A 16,820-nucleotide genomic window follows, 5' to 3' on the forward strand; every position below is an offset into this window, starting at 1 on the left:
CCAGCTCCCCTAGAAACAACTAGACTGCTCATCCACCACTGTACCACAGCCCATTCAGTGTCGGCCTTGTCCACGGCACCGGATCTGATTCGCCGGTACTCTCATCAACCGTCGCGCATCTGCAGCGGCTCATTCGTACTCCCCACCGGAGACGCTTCGTCCACACCCCCCGGAGCCACCCCACCGATGCCCCCGTCGACGGCCTCTGATCCTCTTCGCCGACACCTTCCTCAACCCTACCGGAGCCGCTTCACTGACACCTTCCTCAACCCTACCGGAGCCGCTTCGCCGACACCATTGTCAACCCTACTAGAGTAGCTTCGCCTATACCATTCTCAACCCTACCGGGGCCGCTTTGCCAACTCACAAGTCCACGGCCTCAGATCCGCTTCCTCGCACCCTCATCCAACCTACCGGAGCAGCTTCTGACTCCTCGTCCACGGCCGCAGATCCGCATCATCGACACCACCCTTAACCCAACCACCGGGGCAGCTTCTGACGCCCCGTCCACGGCCGCAGATCCACATCGTCGACACTATCTTAACCCAACCACCGGAGCAGCTTCTGACGCCCCATCCACGGTCGCAGATCCGCGTCGTCGACACCATCCTTAGCCCAACCACTGAAGCAGCTTCACCTACGCCCTCGTCCACGGCCACAGATCCGCTTTGCCCACACCGTAGTCCATCCTATCGGAGCCGCTCCACAAACACCCTACTCGACAGTTCTAGATCTCCTTACCGGACCCTGACAGCCAGCGCAGCTTCATCACCCTTGACGTTTCTAACCTGATTCCCACCGTCTGGAGAGATGCCAAGCACCTGCCACGGCCTAGGTACTTGTCACCTTTAAACCCGTCCAGCATCACCTGCCCGATGTACTTCAAATATACTAACCGGTTGCTGTTACCTATTATGCAGCTGGCAAAAACTACAAGGACAATGTTTCTTCTGGATCTAACATCTTGGCCAACCAAGATCCTGGATTGAGGCATTGCTATGATCTTGTAAGTGTGTCTCTCTCTCTTGTATTGTTCTGTGCCTGCCAGCGTGCTTTGCTAGGATTTTCGACCAGTAATCCCTTTGTGTAGACAATGATTTCTATTACTGGCTGCTAAATTAGATATGTAGATGTCATACATGATACTACCTCGTACCTCCGTTCCTAAATATAAGTCTTTCTAGAGATTCCACTATAGGCTACATACGGAGCTAAATGAGTGAATCTACACTCGAAAATGCATCTATATACATCTGTATGTGGTCCATACTAGAATCTCTACAAAGACATATATTTAGGAACAGGGGCAGTACATTACACAAAATCGTAGGTGGCATGTAGGAATTCCAGTGCACTACATTAGGCTCCCTTAGAGTGCCTGCTAGTCCAGCATACAGAGTCATGCCTAGTTTATGGTACGCACACAATCGTTAATTGGTGGTTTAAATATGCGCAAGGGATATGCAATGTAGTATTATGTAGAGATGTCTGAAATTAGCCGTGTCAACTTGCAGATAGGGTTACATAATGAAAAAGTACAAGATGTATGTGGCAATTTCATGGAACATCGCAAAAAAAAGGAGAGGCGGCGGTGAGCCTATACAGTGTGCTATGGTACGTCACTCCTCCATTGCAATCATCATGATATGTTATTTGTATGCCAGTTCTATTAGCCAAGTTTCTTAGGGACAGTTATTACAAGTTATCCTAAGAAACTAAGCACCTGTGAATATAAGCTCCATGTAATAAGCCAACCAGTTCTTTTCATTGCATTTTCAGCTTATCTTTGGTATGATCAGTGGAAAGTCTAGATTGCATTATATTTTTTCATTTTGCTGCCCATATGGAAATTAATTTGACTTGCAAACATCACAAATTGAACCCAGTGCAGTAATTAATATGATAGGAAAACAGACCATCACTATTTTCTCAAAATGCAAATGCAAAGATACCATCTACTTGGCACAATCTACTTTGGTCAATGTTTTCCATAGAGATCCCATTGCCTAGTTTCAACGAAGAACGCATGACCCACATTTAAATGAAGAACAATTATTTATTGAAATTCGATGGTCCAAGTGGTTGGTTATTATCATATAGCAGCACCACCTGAAAGCATCATATAGCAGCAGCAACAGCTCATAGCAACTCATCATACAACAACAGCAGTCTGCAATTCATCATATACTAGCAGCAGTTTATAGCAATTCATCATATAGCAGCAACAGGAGAAGCTCATAGCAATTCATCATATAGCAGCAGCAGGAGCAGCTCATAGCAATTCATCATATAGCAGCAGGAGGAGCAGCTTATAGCAACTCATCATATAGCAGCAGCAGCAGCTCATAGCAATTCATCATATAGCAGCAGCAGCAGCTCATAGCAACTCATCATACAGTAGCAGCAGCTCATAGCAATTCATCATATAGCAGCAGCAGGAGCAGCTCATAGCAATGCATCATATAGCAGAAGCAGAAGCAACTCATAGCAATTCATCATATAGTGGATCAGAATGAAAATTTGGCAAAAAATCAGAGGAGATCCTCACCTTATTGGATGAGCTCATCCTTCAACAGCACCTCATGGCCATGGCCTGGGAGGAGGGGAGGGGAATAAGGTGCCTTCTGCCGCATTGTGGCATCAGCCGTAGTTGTGCAGCGCCCGCCGGAGTAGTGCGTTGGACGAACCACAGTGGAGCAGCTGCTAGAGACCATGAGAATGAGGGGCGGCGCCATAGGGAGGAGCAGCCAGGGAGATTTACCCCTACCCGCCGGCCATGTAACCTAGCTAGACATAGCATCGTCAAGGACCAGGCCAGATGGGACCAGTGGCGACGGCTCGCTGGAGGAACCCTAGTGCTACAAGCAGGGGATCGAGGTAGAGGGAAAGGGGAGAGGAGATGCAAGCGGGCAGGAAATGAATGTTTGCGTGTTTGTTTTTACTTGAGGGTCAGGTGTGACACGGGCGTCAGCAGTTGCATTTTGAGTGTAATATAGGCAGACAACAGAGTCATTTCACTATTCCCCTTCCCTTCAATTTTTAGTGAGGTTCTACCCGAAACACCCCCCTCCAAAGCGAAATTAGTTAAGCCCAAGCCCATACTCGAAAATGACTTCTTTACATCTTTTATGGCTTATTTTGACAATATGCCCTGAAAAGGCGGAATCGAACTAGCCCTTAACCTGCAATTCAATTGAACTTGCAATGATGAATCACTCCTGCCTGCTATCTGTACATTTAGGCATTATCATACATGGCATAACCTAATACATGTGCATTCCATTGTAGAATCTGGAATATGCAATGTTTATGTTAGTTCACACGTTGCACATGATGTTTAAATGCCCCTTAAATCTGGTCAGTCAAGTGGTGGTCTTTAAGCCTCCTTCTTTGCTTCTTTTCTTGATATGTAAGATTTGCTCACACATCTGTTCAATTGCTTATTTGCATCAGCCAACCATACTAGGACTGTTTGCTTTGATTACTTGTTGTTTCTGACCTAACACTCTAACAGAGCTTGTCAATGATCTAAACACTAAGGGCTAATGTAGTGGGGCCTTGTCTAACTCATAGGTGACATAAAGGTTTGGTTGTACACTACAGTAGGCTCTCCAAAAGTACCTGGAGATCCAGTTCGAAGGTATGCCTAGTTTTTACATAGTGCAGACATAGTAAATGCTCATTTCATTGTGTGCAAGTGCAAGAGATGTGGCATGTTTCATTGTGTGGTGTTGTTTTGTTATAATCTCATCCTTTTGTGTTCACAGACTGGAAGTATGCATATTTATCTTCCAAGGAGACGAGTAACTAGTTTGCGTCACCTTGCAGAGGGGGTGCAATGAAGATAAGATTGAGGATTTCCAAGTGCAAGATGTTAGGAAGGAGCCTTGCAAGAGAAGTAGGAGCTGCACTGAGCCTCTTCAACCTGCTAAGGTAAGTCACTGTATGCAACTCAACAGTTCAATTCCTTGTTTGTTTCAGGCATAGTTAATTTGCTCTTTTCAATTGCTTTATTTGTCCTCAGTTAATGAGATGCCCAAATAATCATGCCTAATATTCGGTATTTGTATAACTATTAGTTGACATAATTAAATGCCTTACCATTTAATTACTCTGCCGAAGTGTGCCTGAAGCTTTGAAGTCTATTAACCAACTATTATTGCATGAGGCTCACAATCTAGTTTATACTACGCTAATGATTGCATAGTTTTGCCTACTGTAGTATGTTTGTATGAAACCCTTTGTTGTTCATTATGCTCCCTAAGACTTTAATTGAGATACAGAATGGCCAACTACTTGCTTACTTATACGCAACGTGGTGTCTAAATTTGTAACTTGTCTGTGTTTTCGATTGGGCCCCAATATCATGCTCCTCTGGTGAACTAAGAGGGATTTCTGTATGCAGGCTGCACAGACTATTTTTTTTATAATTTTTAAAATATCACCTGCTTATGCTTCATGACGTGTAACACTTTTTTTAAAGTGACGTGTAACGTTATTGTTAGTCATGTTTTGCCAAGTAGTACAAAATAGTGTCTTGCTCGCTTCATTGTTGTAACTATATTTTTGCCCTAGTCATGTGTACTTACAAAAACATTTCAGGATGAAGTGACATCAACACAAAGATTTGCGACCAGTGCGGCATGGCCGTTACCGAATGATTATGGATTGGAATTGGAATGTGCTGATGTTCTCGAGCATCAACTAGAGGTGGCAAGACAACGTGTACATGATTGTCAACATTTAATCAACAAGTTGAGACTGGACATGCAGGTATTAGAGGCAGGAGTCAAAAAATGAAACAAGACACTAAGGTAACCATGAAGGAATTGGAGATTTTGCAGACTGAAATTTGTGCTACCTGAATCCGGCCAATCAATTATAGTTCAAATGGAGTTAAGTTGATGCGCGTCCATGATGTATGAGCTGTATTTGCCCAGTGTATGTAATTTGTTGTTTGTGTATGCTTTATTATCACTTGTGCCGAACCATAATGCACAGTGGGTATAATCGGCTGTAATTTCTTTATTGTATAGTGTAGGATTATTCTACCTTTTTATGTCTTGATCTCTTTGTTGTATAGTGTATGCTTTTTAGAGGTGATAGTATTGAGTAGGATAATTTTTTGAATAGGCTATATCGTTCAACGGGGGCCAACTCGCCCGATCATGGCCCTTCACGGGCCGTACGATCCATGGGTCATGTATGGGCCGTCGGATCCATGGGCCTTCTACGTCTCGTAGGATCCATGGGCCTTCTACGTCTCGTAGGATCCATGGACCTTGTAAGGGCCGACTCATTTATGGGTATTGTACGGGCCTTTAATGGGCCATAGACGGGCCATTAATGGAAATTGTACGTTTTATGGGCTGACCATAACGGGCCGTTAATAGGCCGTATTTGGTGATGCTATGAAAATGGCCCAACAGATAAATGGTCCACAAACGGGCCGACTGTAACGACAGGCTGAATTTGGCCCACAAGCAGAAAATGACAGTAACGGGCCATAAGTAACCGAATGCTGCAAATGAGCCCAAGAATAAATGAGCCCTCAGAAGGCCGAAAGATAACTTGGGCTGGAAACGGCCCAATGAAATAAAGGGCCATTAATGGGTATAAAGTGATACACTGTTTATTACTAGCCAGTTTCACCACGGGCCGTTAATGGGTGTAAAGTAATACACTATTCATTACGGGCCAGTTTCACCACGGGTCGTTAATGGGTCAATAGTTACAAAGGGCCTCATATGGGCCGAAAGACGTCATGGGCCATACATGGGCCAGAAGTGAAAATGGGCTAGAATCATATTGGATGGCCCAGATGACGCTACTGGGCCTAATTCGAATAGGGCGTAACGGGCCTTGGGGGCTGTAAATGGGTTATATGCGAACAGGCCGTTAACAGGCTTTCCATGGGCCGGCCCGCCACCTTTTTACCAAGTCAAACGGGCCAGCCTTTTCACAGGAATGGGCCACTGTTGGGTCGTGCCACGTGTCGACGTATCATAGGCGCCTTTTGTCCAATGAGTGGATGACATCTGTTCTAATGACGAGTCGACACGTGTTTCCTCTAGCCAATGATGATTTTACACGTGAAAAATCCCCATTGGTCAGGGTTGTTAAAGGGTTCGGATCCAAAACCCGACCCGATAGCTTAACGGTGTTCCGTTACGGTGGATGCCACCTGTCGGTCACCCTTAACGAAAGCACTTCTGTGACGCACGATTTATCGTCATGTAAGTGGACACTTCCGTGATAATAATTTTGGTAATGTCATGGAACACTTCTACGACAGCACAGGTATGACTATCTTTATTCTGTCATAAAATCATCATGGATATACATGCATGATAAAAAACGCGACCTACTGTGACAAACACGTATCATCACGGAAGTGTATTTTTTTGTAGTGTAGAGAAGAACAACACGCTTTATTATCAGTCGCGTGACCGGTTGGCCTCCTGCTCCACAAGAATTTGGGCACCCAATTTAACTCGACATGGTCAGTTTGTCACAACCTAGTCGGTATAGTAGATGGCGGACTGACGATTCGCCACGTCGTGAGGATGATTCTCCCCAACGTCGTGAGGCCAAATTCACTGTTTTGACCTTTACGTGAAAATTTAACCCTATTTGACCCTGTTTGTAAAAAAAAATCGGATCTGGCCCTTTTCCTACCTCCGTAGACGTTGGCGGTAGAGTATAACGGTAACGGGCTACCGCCGTAGTCAACGGCGGTAGGCTTCTAGTCAACGTGATGATGTGGCAAGTGCCTACCGCCCACTATACCTGGGCTAACCCGAATGTAAATATAGAGCGTTGCTTCAATTTACTGAATCGCTTGATTGGTCTAGTGGCTAGCGCGAGCGAGCTAGCAGCAGCTGGTCTTGTGTTTGAATCTTGCCGTATTCAAGTTCTTTAGTTTGTTTGTTTTTTTCCCAATAAACATGAAAAAAAAGAATAATTAAATGTTAGATATGAATTATTGTCAAGAATTTTTTTAACTTATCTGTAACTATTCGGTCTTGGCCGTTGATTGATTCAGCATAATTTTGAACATGTAAATATCATTTATAAAAGAAATGTTTATTAAGGAATACAGGAAAATATATTATTTTTTTCCTCAATACAATGACATAATGCACGTTTCCTTATCTGTAACTATTCGGTTTTGGCCGTTGATTGATTGAGCATAATTTTGACCATGTAAATATCATTTATAAAAGAAGTGTTTTTTTAAGGAATACAGGAAAATATAATATATTTTTCCTCAATACAATCACATAATGCATGTTTCCTTATGTACAAGATATGATGGCATCTCCATTCAACATCTTCACAGTCCATCGTTAACCGTGCCACAATTGGATAAGAGTTTGTCGTATGCTAAATAAATTTAATTAATTTTTGCTATTGAACCAGTCTGAGATAATTACATTAATCAATATGTTACTAATCGAGTGAACATTACAATGTCATTTGAAGTGTGGATACATATGACATGGCATTTGATCCAAATTTTCACATAAATTATAAACAGTTTTGCTAAAGCACATCTAGATGTGCCATAAGTATTGCACATCTAAGTCCAATGTTATTGATCTTAGTCGAGATTGGTGTGGATATTTTCGTTTTCTTTTTTTTTCCTCTTTGTGCTTGATTCACTCACTTAGATGTGCAATAACTAGGGCACATCTAGATGTGCAATAACTAGGGCACATCTAGATGTGCAATAACTAGGGCACATCTAGATGTGCCCTAGACACACCCAATTATAAAAGCACATACATGAATACTCCTTAATTACTCCCTCCGTTTCAAAATATAGTGCATATATTTTTTTAAGTCAAACTTCGACCAAATTTATAGATAAAACTATTTATATCTATAATACCTAATATATAAAATATGAAACTACATATTATGACGAGTATAATGGTATATACGTTAGGCATTCTAGATGTAAATGTTTTTCTTTAAAAACTTGGTCAAAGTTGATGATGTTTGACTTCTTAAAAAATTTATATGCGCTACATTACAAAACGGAGGGAGTAGATTACACGCATGTTGAAAGTCGTAAGGTCACACATATATTACTGCTATATGAAAATAGTTCACGCATATGAGAGTGCTACTCCGAACATTTTCTTATACATAAGTGCTCCAGCCGTATTTTTAGTATGGTAAAGAAAGAGAGAAAGGGGGGACATTTCCTTGTGTTTAGGAAATAGAGAATGTTTTTTCATGTCATTTCTTTAGAAAGACACTTCTCTTATAAATGATATTTACATAGTCAAAATTATGCTCAATCAATCAACGATCAAAACTGAATAGTCACAGATAAGTAAAAAAAATTGTTTTTGACAATAACCCATATCTAACATTAATTATACTATCTATTTTCATTTTTATGGGAAAAACAAACAAACAAATAATTAGCCTTCAGCCGCATTGGAACACAAAACCATGTAACCATACCTTGCTCGAGCTAGCCACGAGGGCAATCAATTGCTTCTGTTCAGTACAGCAGCGCACTCTATTTATAGCATTCAGCTCAGCCCAGGTGCTACCGCCCAAGACTGGCGGTAGCCACTTGCCACATGACTGCCACATCACCGCGTGGACCAGAGACCTACCGCCATTGACCAGGGCGGTAGCTCGTTATATTCTACCGCCATTGACTATGACGGTAGGAAAAGGATCAGATCCGAACTTGTTTTACAAACAGGGTCAAATCCGGCTAAACTTTCACATAAGGGTCAGAACATGAATTTGGCCACGCCGTGATGATTCGCCCAGCTGCAAGATTATTCTGTCGCTGGGATGATTCTCCCCGGCAGCATGAGGGTTTGTTGGGTCGCCAGGATGATTCTCCACGACAGCTGGTCAACAAGTAAGAGCAGAATTGATGTCATTCGCAGTAGAAGCTTTGGCCAAAGATATCTGAATGTTGAGTTTCCTAGCAATGACAGTAGCTAGATGCAATGCTCCAGCTTCAGCCATAACCGAAGTCTGGAGAAGAAGCTTGATCCATTATACTGGGAAAATAATCCTATATGACCCGGGTCGTACGAAGCTAATCATGAGACCCTCTCCTGTGCACGACGCGTGGCGATACGAATCTCAAAGCAGCAGCTGGTGGCGATAGCTTCTCGTTCTTTGCAAATCCCGATTCAATCTCGAAGGCCCCCAAATTCCAGCCGCCGGTGCGCCACATCGCCGCCAGCATCCTCCTCGAGGCCAAGCACACAACCCCAGATCGGCGCGATACATCCCCGTCTGCGACCCAGCTCGCGGCACCACCCCAACTACTTCTTGCCGCCGGCCACAGCGATGCCCCGGGCGCCTCCACTCGCGCCGACGCCGGCGCACTACGCGGGCTGCACACGCCCCTTGGCTACGGCCAAGCTTCTCGTGTGCTGGTTTGTTGCTCTCCTTCTATGGCCGCCCTCCTCAGCTTGGCTCCGCCGGATGTGGCCTAGCTACTGTAAATTGATCTGCTGGCTGCAACTTGCAAATAACTTCAAGTTCAGAGCATGTCGGCTCATCTGCTAGTTGCAACACAAGCACATGGCTATGCGCACAAGATCTTTTGGGCCTCCTGGTGCACAATTGTAAAGAGGATCTCCATCCCTTCCTAGTTGACTACTTACAAAACTTGTAACGCTTGCAATATCTTGTTCTGTTCTTCTGATTCTTTAGTGATTGGCCGGGGGGCCAATAAAAACCCACCTGTAATACTGATGTAACTGTCTCTGTGTGAGTAATACAAAAGTCAATGGGAGCCTCTCCCACTGTCGTTGACTGTCAAAAAAAAAACTATATACTAGTATATACACATTGGGAAAGGGAGTTTACCCAGTGTGTTTCGAGATAGGTTATTGAGAACATCCAGTGCAGTTTTCTGCATTATTAACCCTTGTTAGTGTCAGCTTCTGAAGTAGTACGAGGTTCTGGTTGACCTCACATGATGACCAGTGAAACGTAGATAGCCCTGATAACTGCATTCAATCACTCATACAACAATTATCAGAGATAATAAGGCCAGCGATTATCTTGAAGCTGCGGAAGAAGCATTCAATCAGAGTTTCAAATGTATCCTCTGAAACAAAATAGGGTTTCAGGAGTACAAAACCCAACGTCCACTTGACCCCTGTACCACTAATCATCCAAGTAAACAAACTGACATGAAAAACAATTGGTATGCCAACTGAACGAACAAGAAAACATCGTCATCAAACTAATTGGTCGTTGAAAGAAAACAAAGGAAAGTCCATGCGGAAAACTGACATCATATAACAGAAATTCACCACGCCATCCATTGATCAGTATCAAAGGAATGAAATTCATTCTACTGAGTTGCAATGAATATCACTATATCAGCAATAGCTCAATCCAGGCAGTTGGATAACAAGTTAACCACTGGTTTTAGGACGAAAACTTAGATTAACGACAAACAACATAGCCACCGGACTGGCAAAGAGGTTGATGAGTACTGCTCAAATGTGCTCGAAAAATCAGATACAGCTTGCAGGGCAATTGAGGGGAGAATCTACCTCGTTTCGTCCTCAGTTACAACAGAGGGTATAAAAAGGAACACCCTACATACTGACTATTAAGAGTACTAATAAGGTAAAGTCAATTCTTCAATTCAAGGAACAGGGACATGAGTCATATAACTTGCAAACAATTGAGTACTAAGAATAAGAAGAACCAAGAGATAAATAAAAAAAGACAAAGCAAAGTCAATTCCTCAGCCCAGTAGAATAGACACATGATGCAGATTAGTTGGCAAACATTTGATGATCTCAAATTTTGTACCTGCTGTTCAATAGTTCATCCACTTACCTATGTTAATTTCAGCCACTGTTCTCTGCATACTTCTAACTTGTTTCCTAGTACGGTCGAATGAACATGATAACTATGTAAATGTACAGTACCTGCCAGGCAAAATGTGTAAAAAAACTACATAAGCCATTTAGAGACAGCAACAGCAAAGTGTGTCCGAAATATGTATATCAATGGTGCTGCAGATTGCGTCCCTGCAGTACTTCTGAGAAATACAAGGAGCATGTTAAAAATGCAACTAGTACTAGGGATTGAAAAATAGAGCCCAGACAGCACTAAATAGCTGTTCTGTGCTAACTTTTGTGGCACTAAATAGGATAAAAACAGTTCAGAACACATGCATTCTCTAAATAGGATAAAAACTTGTAAATGTGCAACACCTGCCGGGCAAAAGTATGTAAAGAATCTAGCATTCCCCTTTAGAGACAGCAATTGTCAACCATGTCACAAATATTTATAAATTCTGCAAATGCAACTAGTTCAAGAGGCTGAAGCATAGATGCATGAGAGTGTTAGGAAAATAGATCAAATGATACTTCCATACCCTGTTGTAAGCCCATGATGCATCATACAACAGCTCTACAAACCACTTCTTGCCTAATAAGTACTACATGGTATTGCAAAATTAACAAAGCTTACAGAGAACAGGGAGGCATGCTAATATGATCAATTGTCCAATTGCAGGAGCTAAATTAAGAAGCTGTCAAAATTTGGACAAACATTTACTACTGCCAGAAATTAAGCAACACAACGCATTGCGAGGAAGTAACAATAATACAAGTCAAGAACAAGTGGACACGGACAAAAGATAGCATCAAGCACAGTATGTGTAGCACCAAGTACGTAATAATTAAGATACCAAACAGTAGTTCCAGTACAGGTGATCTAACCTTGAATAAACATGTTTCTTAACCATGACAAGGCAAGGCATGTCCAACATAACAAAACAAAAAAAGACAGGAGCAGTTTCTTCGCAAAAGCATAGCTTTGTCGGTTGGTCATCGAGATCACTATCCCTAGAGCTGAATGAAGATCTGACTGGCGCCTTATGGCATCTGTTGCAGTGCCAACTGAGAATCCGGGATGTTGATGGTGTAGCTCGATAGAAGCTGGATGACCGTAAAAGGACGGCAAGCGACGAGGACAAACCGCTTGCCCCGCTTCACGAAATCTGGACTTTCAGAGATCCTCTGTACTTTCCTGTCCTCTATGTTGGACTTGCAGATATATGCAGATGAACCCAGAAGCTGAATGAAGTAGACACAGTTTGCCTCAATCGATGGGAACATGTCAGTATCCACAGCTAGGCACCTCCGATTACTGATGAAGATGGCAAATCTGCCGATGCTCACCAAAGGCTCCAACTCAGTTGCATCGATGTCCACTTGGCAAACAAAGGGAAACAGTGCACCCAAGACGATCAACATCTGTCCAGATAAAACCACCAGGGAACTCTGGATATCCTTCACGTCTCTAGGAAGATCGCTGGGGAACTCTGGATATCCTCTATTTTGCATCTGTGCAGCTATCGCATTAAACATGGGTAAAAATGTAATCATCTCAGCTACTGCAATTGATTTCAAGGCACTGATTTCTGCATAGACACCACCTACGGCCGCCTTGCGGAAGCAATCGTAAACTGCCGGCTTTTTACTCCTCGTCTTGACCGCGACGAAACGTTCGCTGTCAGGCGCGGCCTTGTAAATCGTGCGACATGAGTCGCAGAACAGGGCGAGCGCCAGCGAGTAGTCAACTTCGGAGAGCCCCACCTCGCGGGGCACGGGCGCCGCGAACCGGACCACGCAGCCGGTGAGAGGATTGAAGACACAAGCGGCGTGAGGAGGACTCCTGTCTGCCAGCACGAAGAAGCCGCGACTTGTACCAATGATGTAGTAATCCAGTAGCAACGGCAGTTTCTTGCGGAGGAAGCGGCCAGTGAGGGTGTTGAGCAAGACCCGCCTGCCGTCGCGCTGGAAGTCCTCGTCCAGGACGATCCACGCGCGCGGATGGAAGCGGGAGTCCCGGGTGTCGCTGCTGGGGTCGTCGGTGGTGGCGCGCCAGGTGGGGCAGACGCCACGGACAGACATGTAGTAGTCCAGGTCGTTGTTGGCGAGGAAGGAATCGGCGATGCGGCGGACGAGGTCGCCTGAGAGCGTGGACCAGCCTGCAGCCTCCATGGCCGGAACCGCGGACGAGGGTTCCGGACAACTCGGATCTTGCTTCACCCTTTTGGCCGGCAGAAGAATAGTGGAGGCCAAGGGTGTCGGAATCTCACTGGGCACGGCCGCCATTGCCGCACGGTCCAATTCTTGCAACATTAGCACAGCACTTCTAGTCGGGAAATCAAATGCCGTGATCCTCGCTGTAAAAACAGAAGATACAGATTTGTAAGGGAAACTGAAAAGCACACCAAATCGTATCAAGAAACGACGAACTTGAGCAGGATTTCGTTAGCCCAGTTCTTTTCAGCTTTTGATTCTCCAAAATCAGCTTTTGGGAAGCTTCCCACAGAATCAGCCGTCGAGTTCTTTTCTGTGATTGTGGTATGAGATTATGGGATGAGTTGTGTGCTGAAATGTCTGTAATGTCCCTGAACTGAAACTGAGAGCTGAATTGCTAACACTTAGTTGTTTCGAGCAATTTATCATGGAATATGAGCATTAAACCAATTTATGAATATCATAGATTGCTAAATATTACTACAATAAAGAAGGTTTCAAGTTTCCTTCACTATAACTTGTAATCACGGTAGCATTGAGCATTCACAGTACCAAATTTCATCCATCCATCTAGGAAAAAGCTAGCACCATCCATTCAGACATCAACCAAATCATCTACTCCTACCAAACAAACATACATTCATTCATCCATTCATCTATGCATCCATCCATTTAGGAGACAGAGCAGAGAGGAAACATACAGCCAGTTCATCCATTCATTCATCCATCTAGGAGACAGAGCAGAGGAGACAGAGAAGAGAAAGCTCACCTGCGGCAACGTCGGGCTTCGAGGTCAGTGGCCGGGGCGGAGCGGGGCGAGGCGGCTTCGGGCGTCGAGGCCAGCGACCGGGGCGGAGGGGGCGAGGCGGCGTCGGGCGTCGAGGCCGGGACGGGCTGTCGGGCGACGCGACGGCGGTGGCCCTGCAACCCTAGCGGCTAGCGCGAGCGCTAGTGGGGAAGTTGGGGGATCGAGCGATAGAGACGACGAGTCGTACGACTCGTTTGGTGCGGCCGGCCACCAGTGGCAGTTTCTTCGCAATTTGCCTCTCAAGTCTCAACCAGGGTACTCCCTTAAATCGAAACGTCTTGTTTTGTGGGAGCGCCCATGATCGGCAGAATCGAGGTTCCACATGATTTTGAGATAATTGCATCTATAGTCTTTGTAGTTGCAGGCGACGTCCAACTTAGTCCTGAAACTTACGTATTGCTTTAATACGGTCCTGATACATGAAAATACGTGATCAATACGGTTTTTAAGTTTTTTTCATGGTAATACTTGTCTCATTCATATCATAAAGATTAAAGTACAAGTCACGTAAGGATCGACATGACAAAACTGAAAAGATAGCAGAACATCTCTGAGCTTGACACCAACGCCCATCACCTGTCTCCGGCATCACGACAGCAGCCACCGAAGAAAAGAATGATGGATCACCTCCTCACCCGAGCTCGACGGGGCTCCATCGTTGATATGTAGCTTTGCGGACCTCCAAGGTGGCTCACCAAAAGTGAAGCTCTTACCGTTGAACGAATCAAACCGGGGCAACACTCCGGACACGCCATCAAACTCCAGATCTGGCACCTCACCGCGGCTAAGATGTCGCAGAAGGAAACCATACCTGCCATCCACGAACCACGAACCCAACACATGTTCCGTCTTCCAGATGTCGTCGACGCAGACCACAATCTGCATCCGCTTCTGGACTACCTCCCAAGCTCCGCGCCGACGCTGGAGCAAACGCCATCGCAACGGCGGAGCCTGAGGACACAGGTCCACCACGAGGATGCCTCCGCCGCCACGCCATCTTTACTTGAACAGACTGGTTTTCAAATCCATCCCCAACCATAGGACCGATGAACAGTAAAAACGATCCACACATGTGGATCCGGCGACCACCGTCACCACCGACGACCGACCAGCCGCCAGGGACAGGAGGAAAACATACGGTTTCATACTGGCAGAGTGGGGATTCGAACTCGCAATCTAATCTCTGGCCCATCAATGCACGAACTATCCACCAGGCCACGTCTGTGGTGTATATAAAATAGGGATGCATTCTCTATTATATGGATATCATTGTCTTTTAAAAATTTCGTGACTTTATAAAATGTTATGAGTTTTTTCTAAAAATACCGTTCATCGAATGATGTTAATGATTAAAAAATAAAAGTTCGCTTCAACAAAAAACGTCCTTGATTTTTTTTAAATATTCAAAACAATGTTTGGGAATAAAAAAAGAAGTTTACAATTTTCTTAAAAATGTTTACTGATTCAGAAAACATATTTATGAATTCAAAAAATGTCTCTCACAAACAAAAAATGTTTCCGAATTTCAAAACTTATTCCCGAATTTCAAGAAATGTTCGCCTGTGCAAAATAAAACTTGTTGATGACTTCCAAAAACATTTATGCAATTTCAGAAAATGTTCTTGAATTCTAAAAGGATCCATGAATTTGTAAAAAAATCATGAATTTAGAAAATGTTCTCAACTTCAAAATTATGGTGAACATTTTTTCAGTTGGGTGAACAAATTTTGAATTTGAATAATGTTTATTTATTTGAAAATAAGTTCATGAAATAAAACGTATTCGCAGTTTCAAAAAATATGTATGCAGTGAGTGCGGGCGGGGGGGGGGGTGCACACCAGGTCGCTCGCACCAAATAGGAGACCGCCAAAAAATGAGCACGAAATAATAAACACTGAAGACAACTGGGCCTGAGCTTTAAAACAAACGTACACATTGCGCCTGTTATTTTTAAGTAAAAAAACTATTTAGATCCTCAAAAAAAGAAGCAAGAAATTTTACTGCCTGAAAAGTTCCAAACATTTATGTATATGCATGTATAGTAGAGTAATATAACTGTGCAACATTTAATCAATATTAGTGCTTGCATGTGTGAGATACAAAAAAGATAAATACATAAAAAAAGACTTGTTGAACAAAAATTCATCGAAAACATTAACATTATTTTTTGAACACATGAACAAAATTTCAGAAACGGAAACATTTTTGAAAAGTTCTAATATTTTTGTATACTGTGGCCAGTATTTGAATTTTTCACAAATTTATTTTTATAAATTTAAAATAAAAAGAAAAGGAAGACAAGAAAAAAGAAACATTAAAACGAAATATTAAAGAAAATATTGTTCGAAACAATGTGCCATTTTTAGCATAGAGTGCATTTGCATCTTATTAGTATTATTTTTTTTTGCAGGGATTTGCACCTTATTAGTAGCGAATACTACTCCCTCCGTCCCAAAATATAAGCGCGTAAGCCAGCTTAATTCCCTAGCACGTGCGTACTCGAAAATGAAAAACTGTGAGTACTGTGGAAAGGACAACGCTATTTATATATTAAGCGTACAGCTCTGAAGAAAACAGAAAAAAGCATCCAGTGCGATGGCTAGCGTGCGGTTAGGCGGGAAGTTCGACCGCCGGTCGTGGGATCGAAACCTGCCTAAGCGCAGTTTCCTTTTTCGTATTTCCCACCCCACTGACTTATGGACCAGAAAGACGTGTCATACAGAAAACTATGAGATACGTACACAACATGTCACTAGTAGTAAAATTCCCATTCGACCCGGTTTGTGAGGGCCATTTGTCTCGATTCGCCCAGCGGTTAGGCGGGAAGTTTGACCCACCGGTCGTGGGCTCGAAACCTGCCTAAGCGCAGTTTCCTTTTTCGTATTTCCCACCCCACTGATTTATGGATCCAGAAAGACGTGTCATACAGAAAACTATGAGATACG

The 16,820-nt window shown here is 43.6% G+C and overlaps 1 protein-coding gene across 2 annotated transcripts; it reads right to left on the bottom strand.

The window, feature by feature from the left end:
• Positions 1-9,907: 9,907 nt before the first annotated feature.
• On the bottom strand, positions 9,908-13,993 carry LOC119278442. Of its 2 annotated transcripts, XR_005137788.1 has the most exons (3): positions 13,837-13,993; positions 11,739-13,210; positions 9,908-10,940 (listed from the first exon to the last, which is right to left on the bottom strand). XR_005137788.1 is itself a non-coding variant. In XM_037559791.1 (2 exons), exon 2 carries the CDS (start codon positions 13,164-13,166, stop codon positions 11,895-11,897), a length of 1,272 nt encoding a protein of 423 aa, XP_037415688.1. In that variant the 5' UTR covers positions 13,167-13,210; positions 13,837-13,993; the 3' UTR covers positions 11,643-11,894. The 2 variants fall into 2 exon arrangements, 1 of the variants encoding a protein (XP_037415688.1); XM_037559791.1 differs by lacking the exon at positions 9,908-10,940 and having other exon boundaries at positions 11,643-13,210.
• Between the last annotated feature and the right edge of the window lie 2,827 nt (positions 13,994-16,820).

This window comes from Triticum dicoccoides, chromosome 3B (genome assembly GCF_002162155.2).
Source record: "Triticum dicoccoides isolate Atlit2015 ecotype Zavitan chromosome 3B, WEW_v2.0, whole genome shotgun sequence".
Taxonomy (NCBI): domain Eukaryota; kingdom Viridiplantae; phylum Streptophyta; class Magnoliopsida; order Poales; family Poaceae; genus Triticum; species Triticum dicoccoides.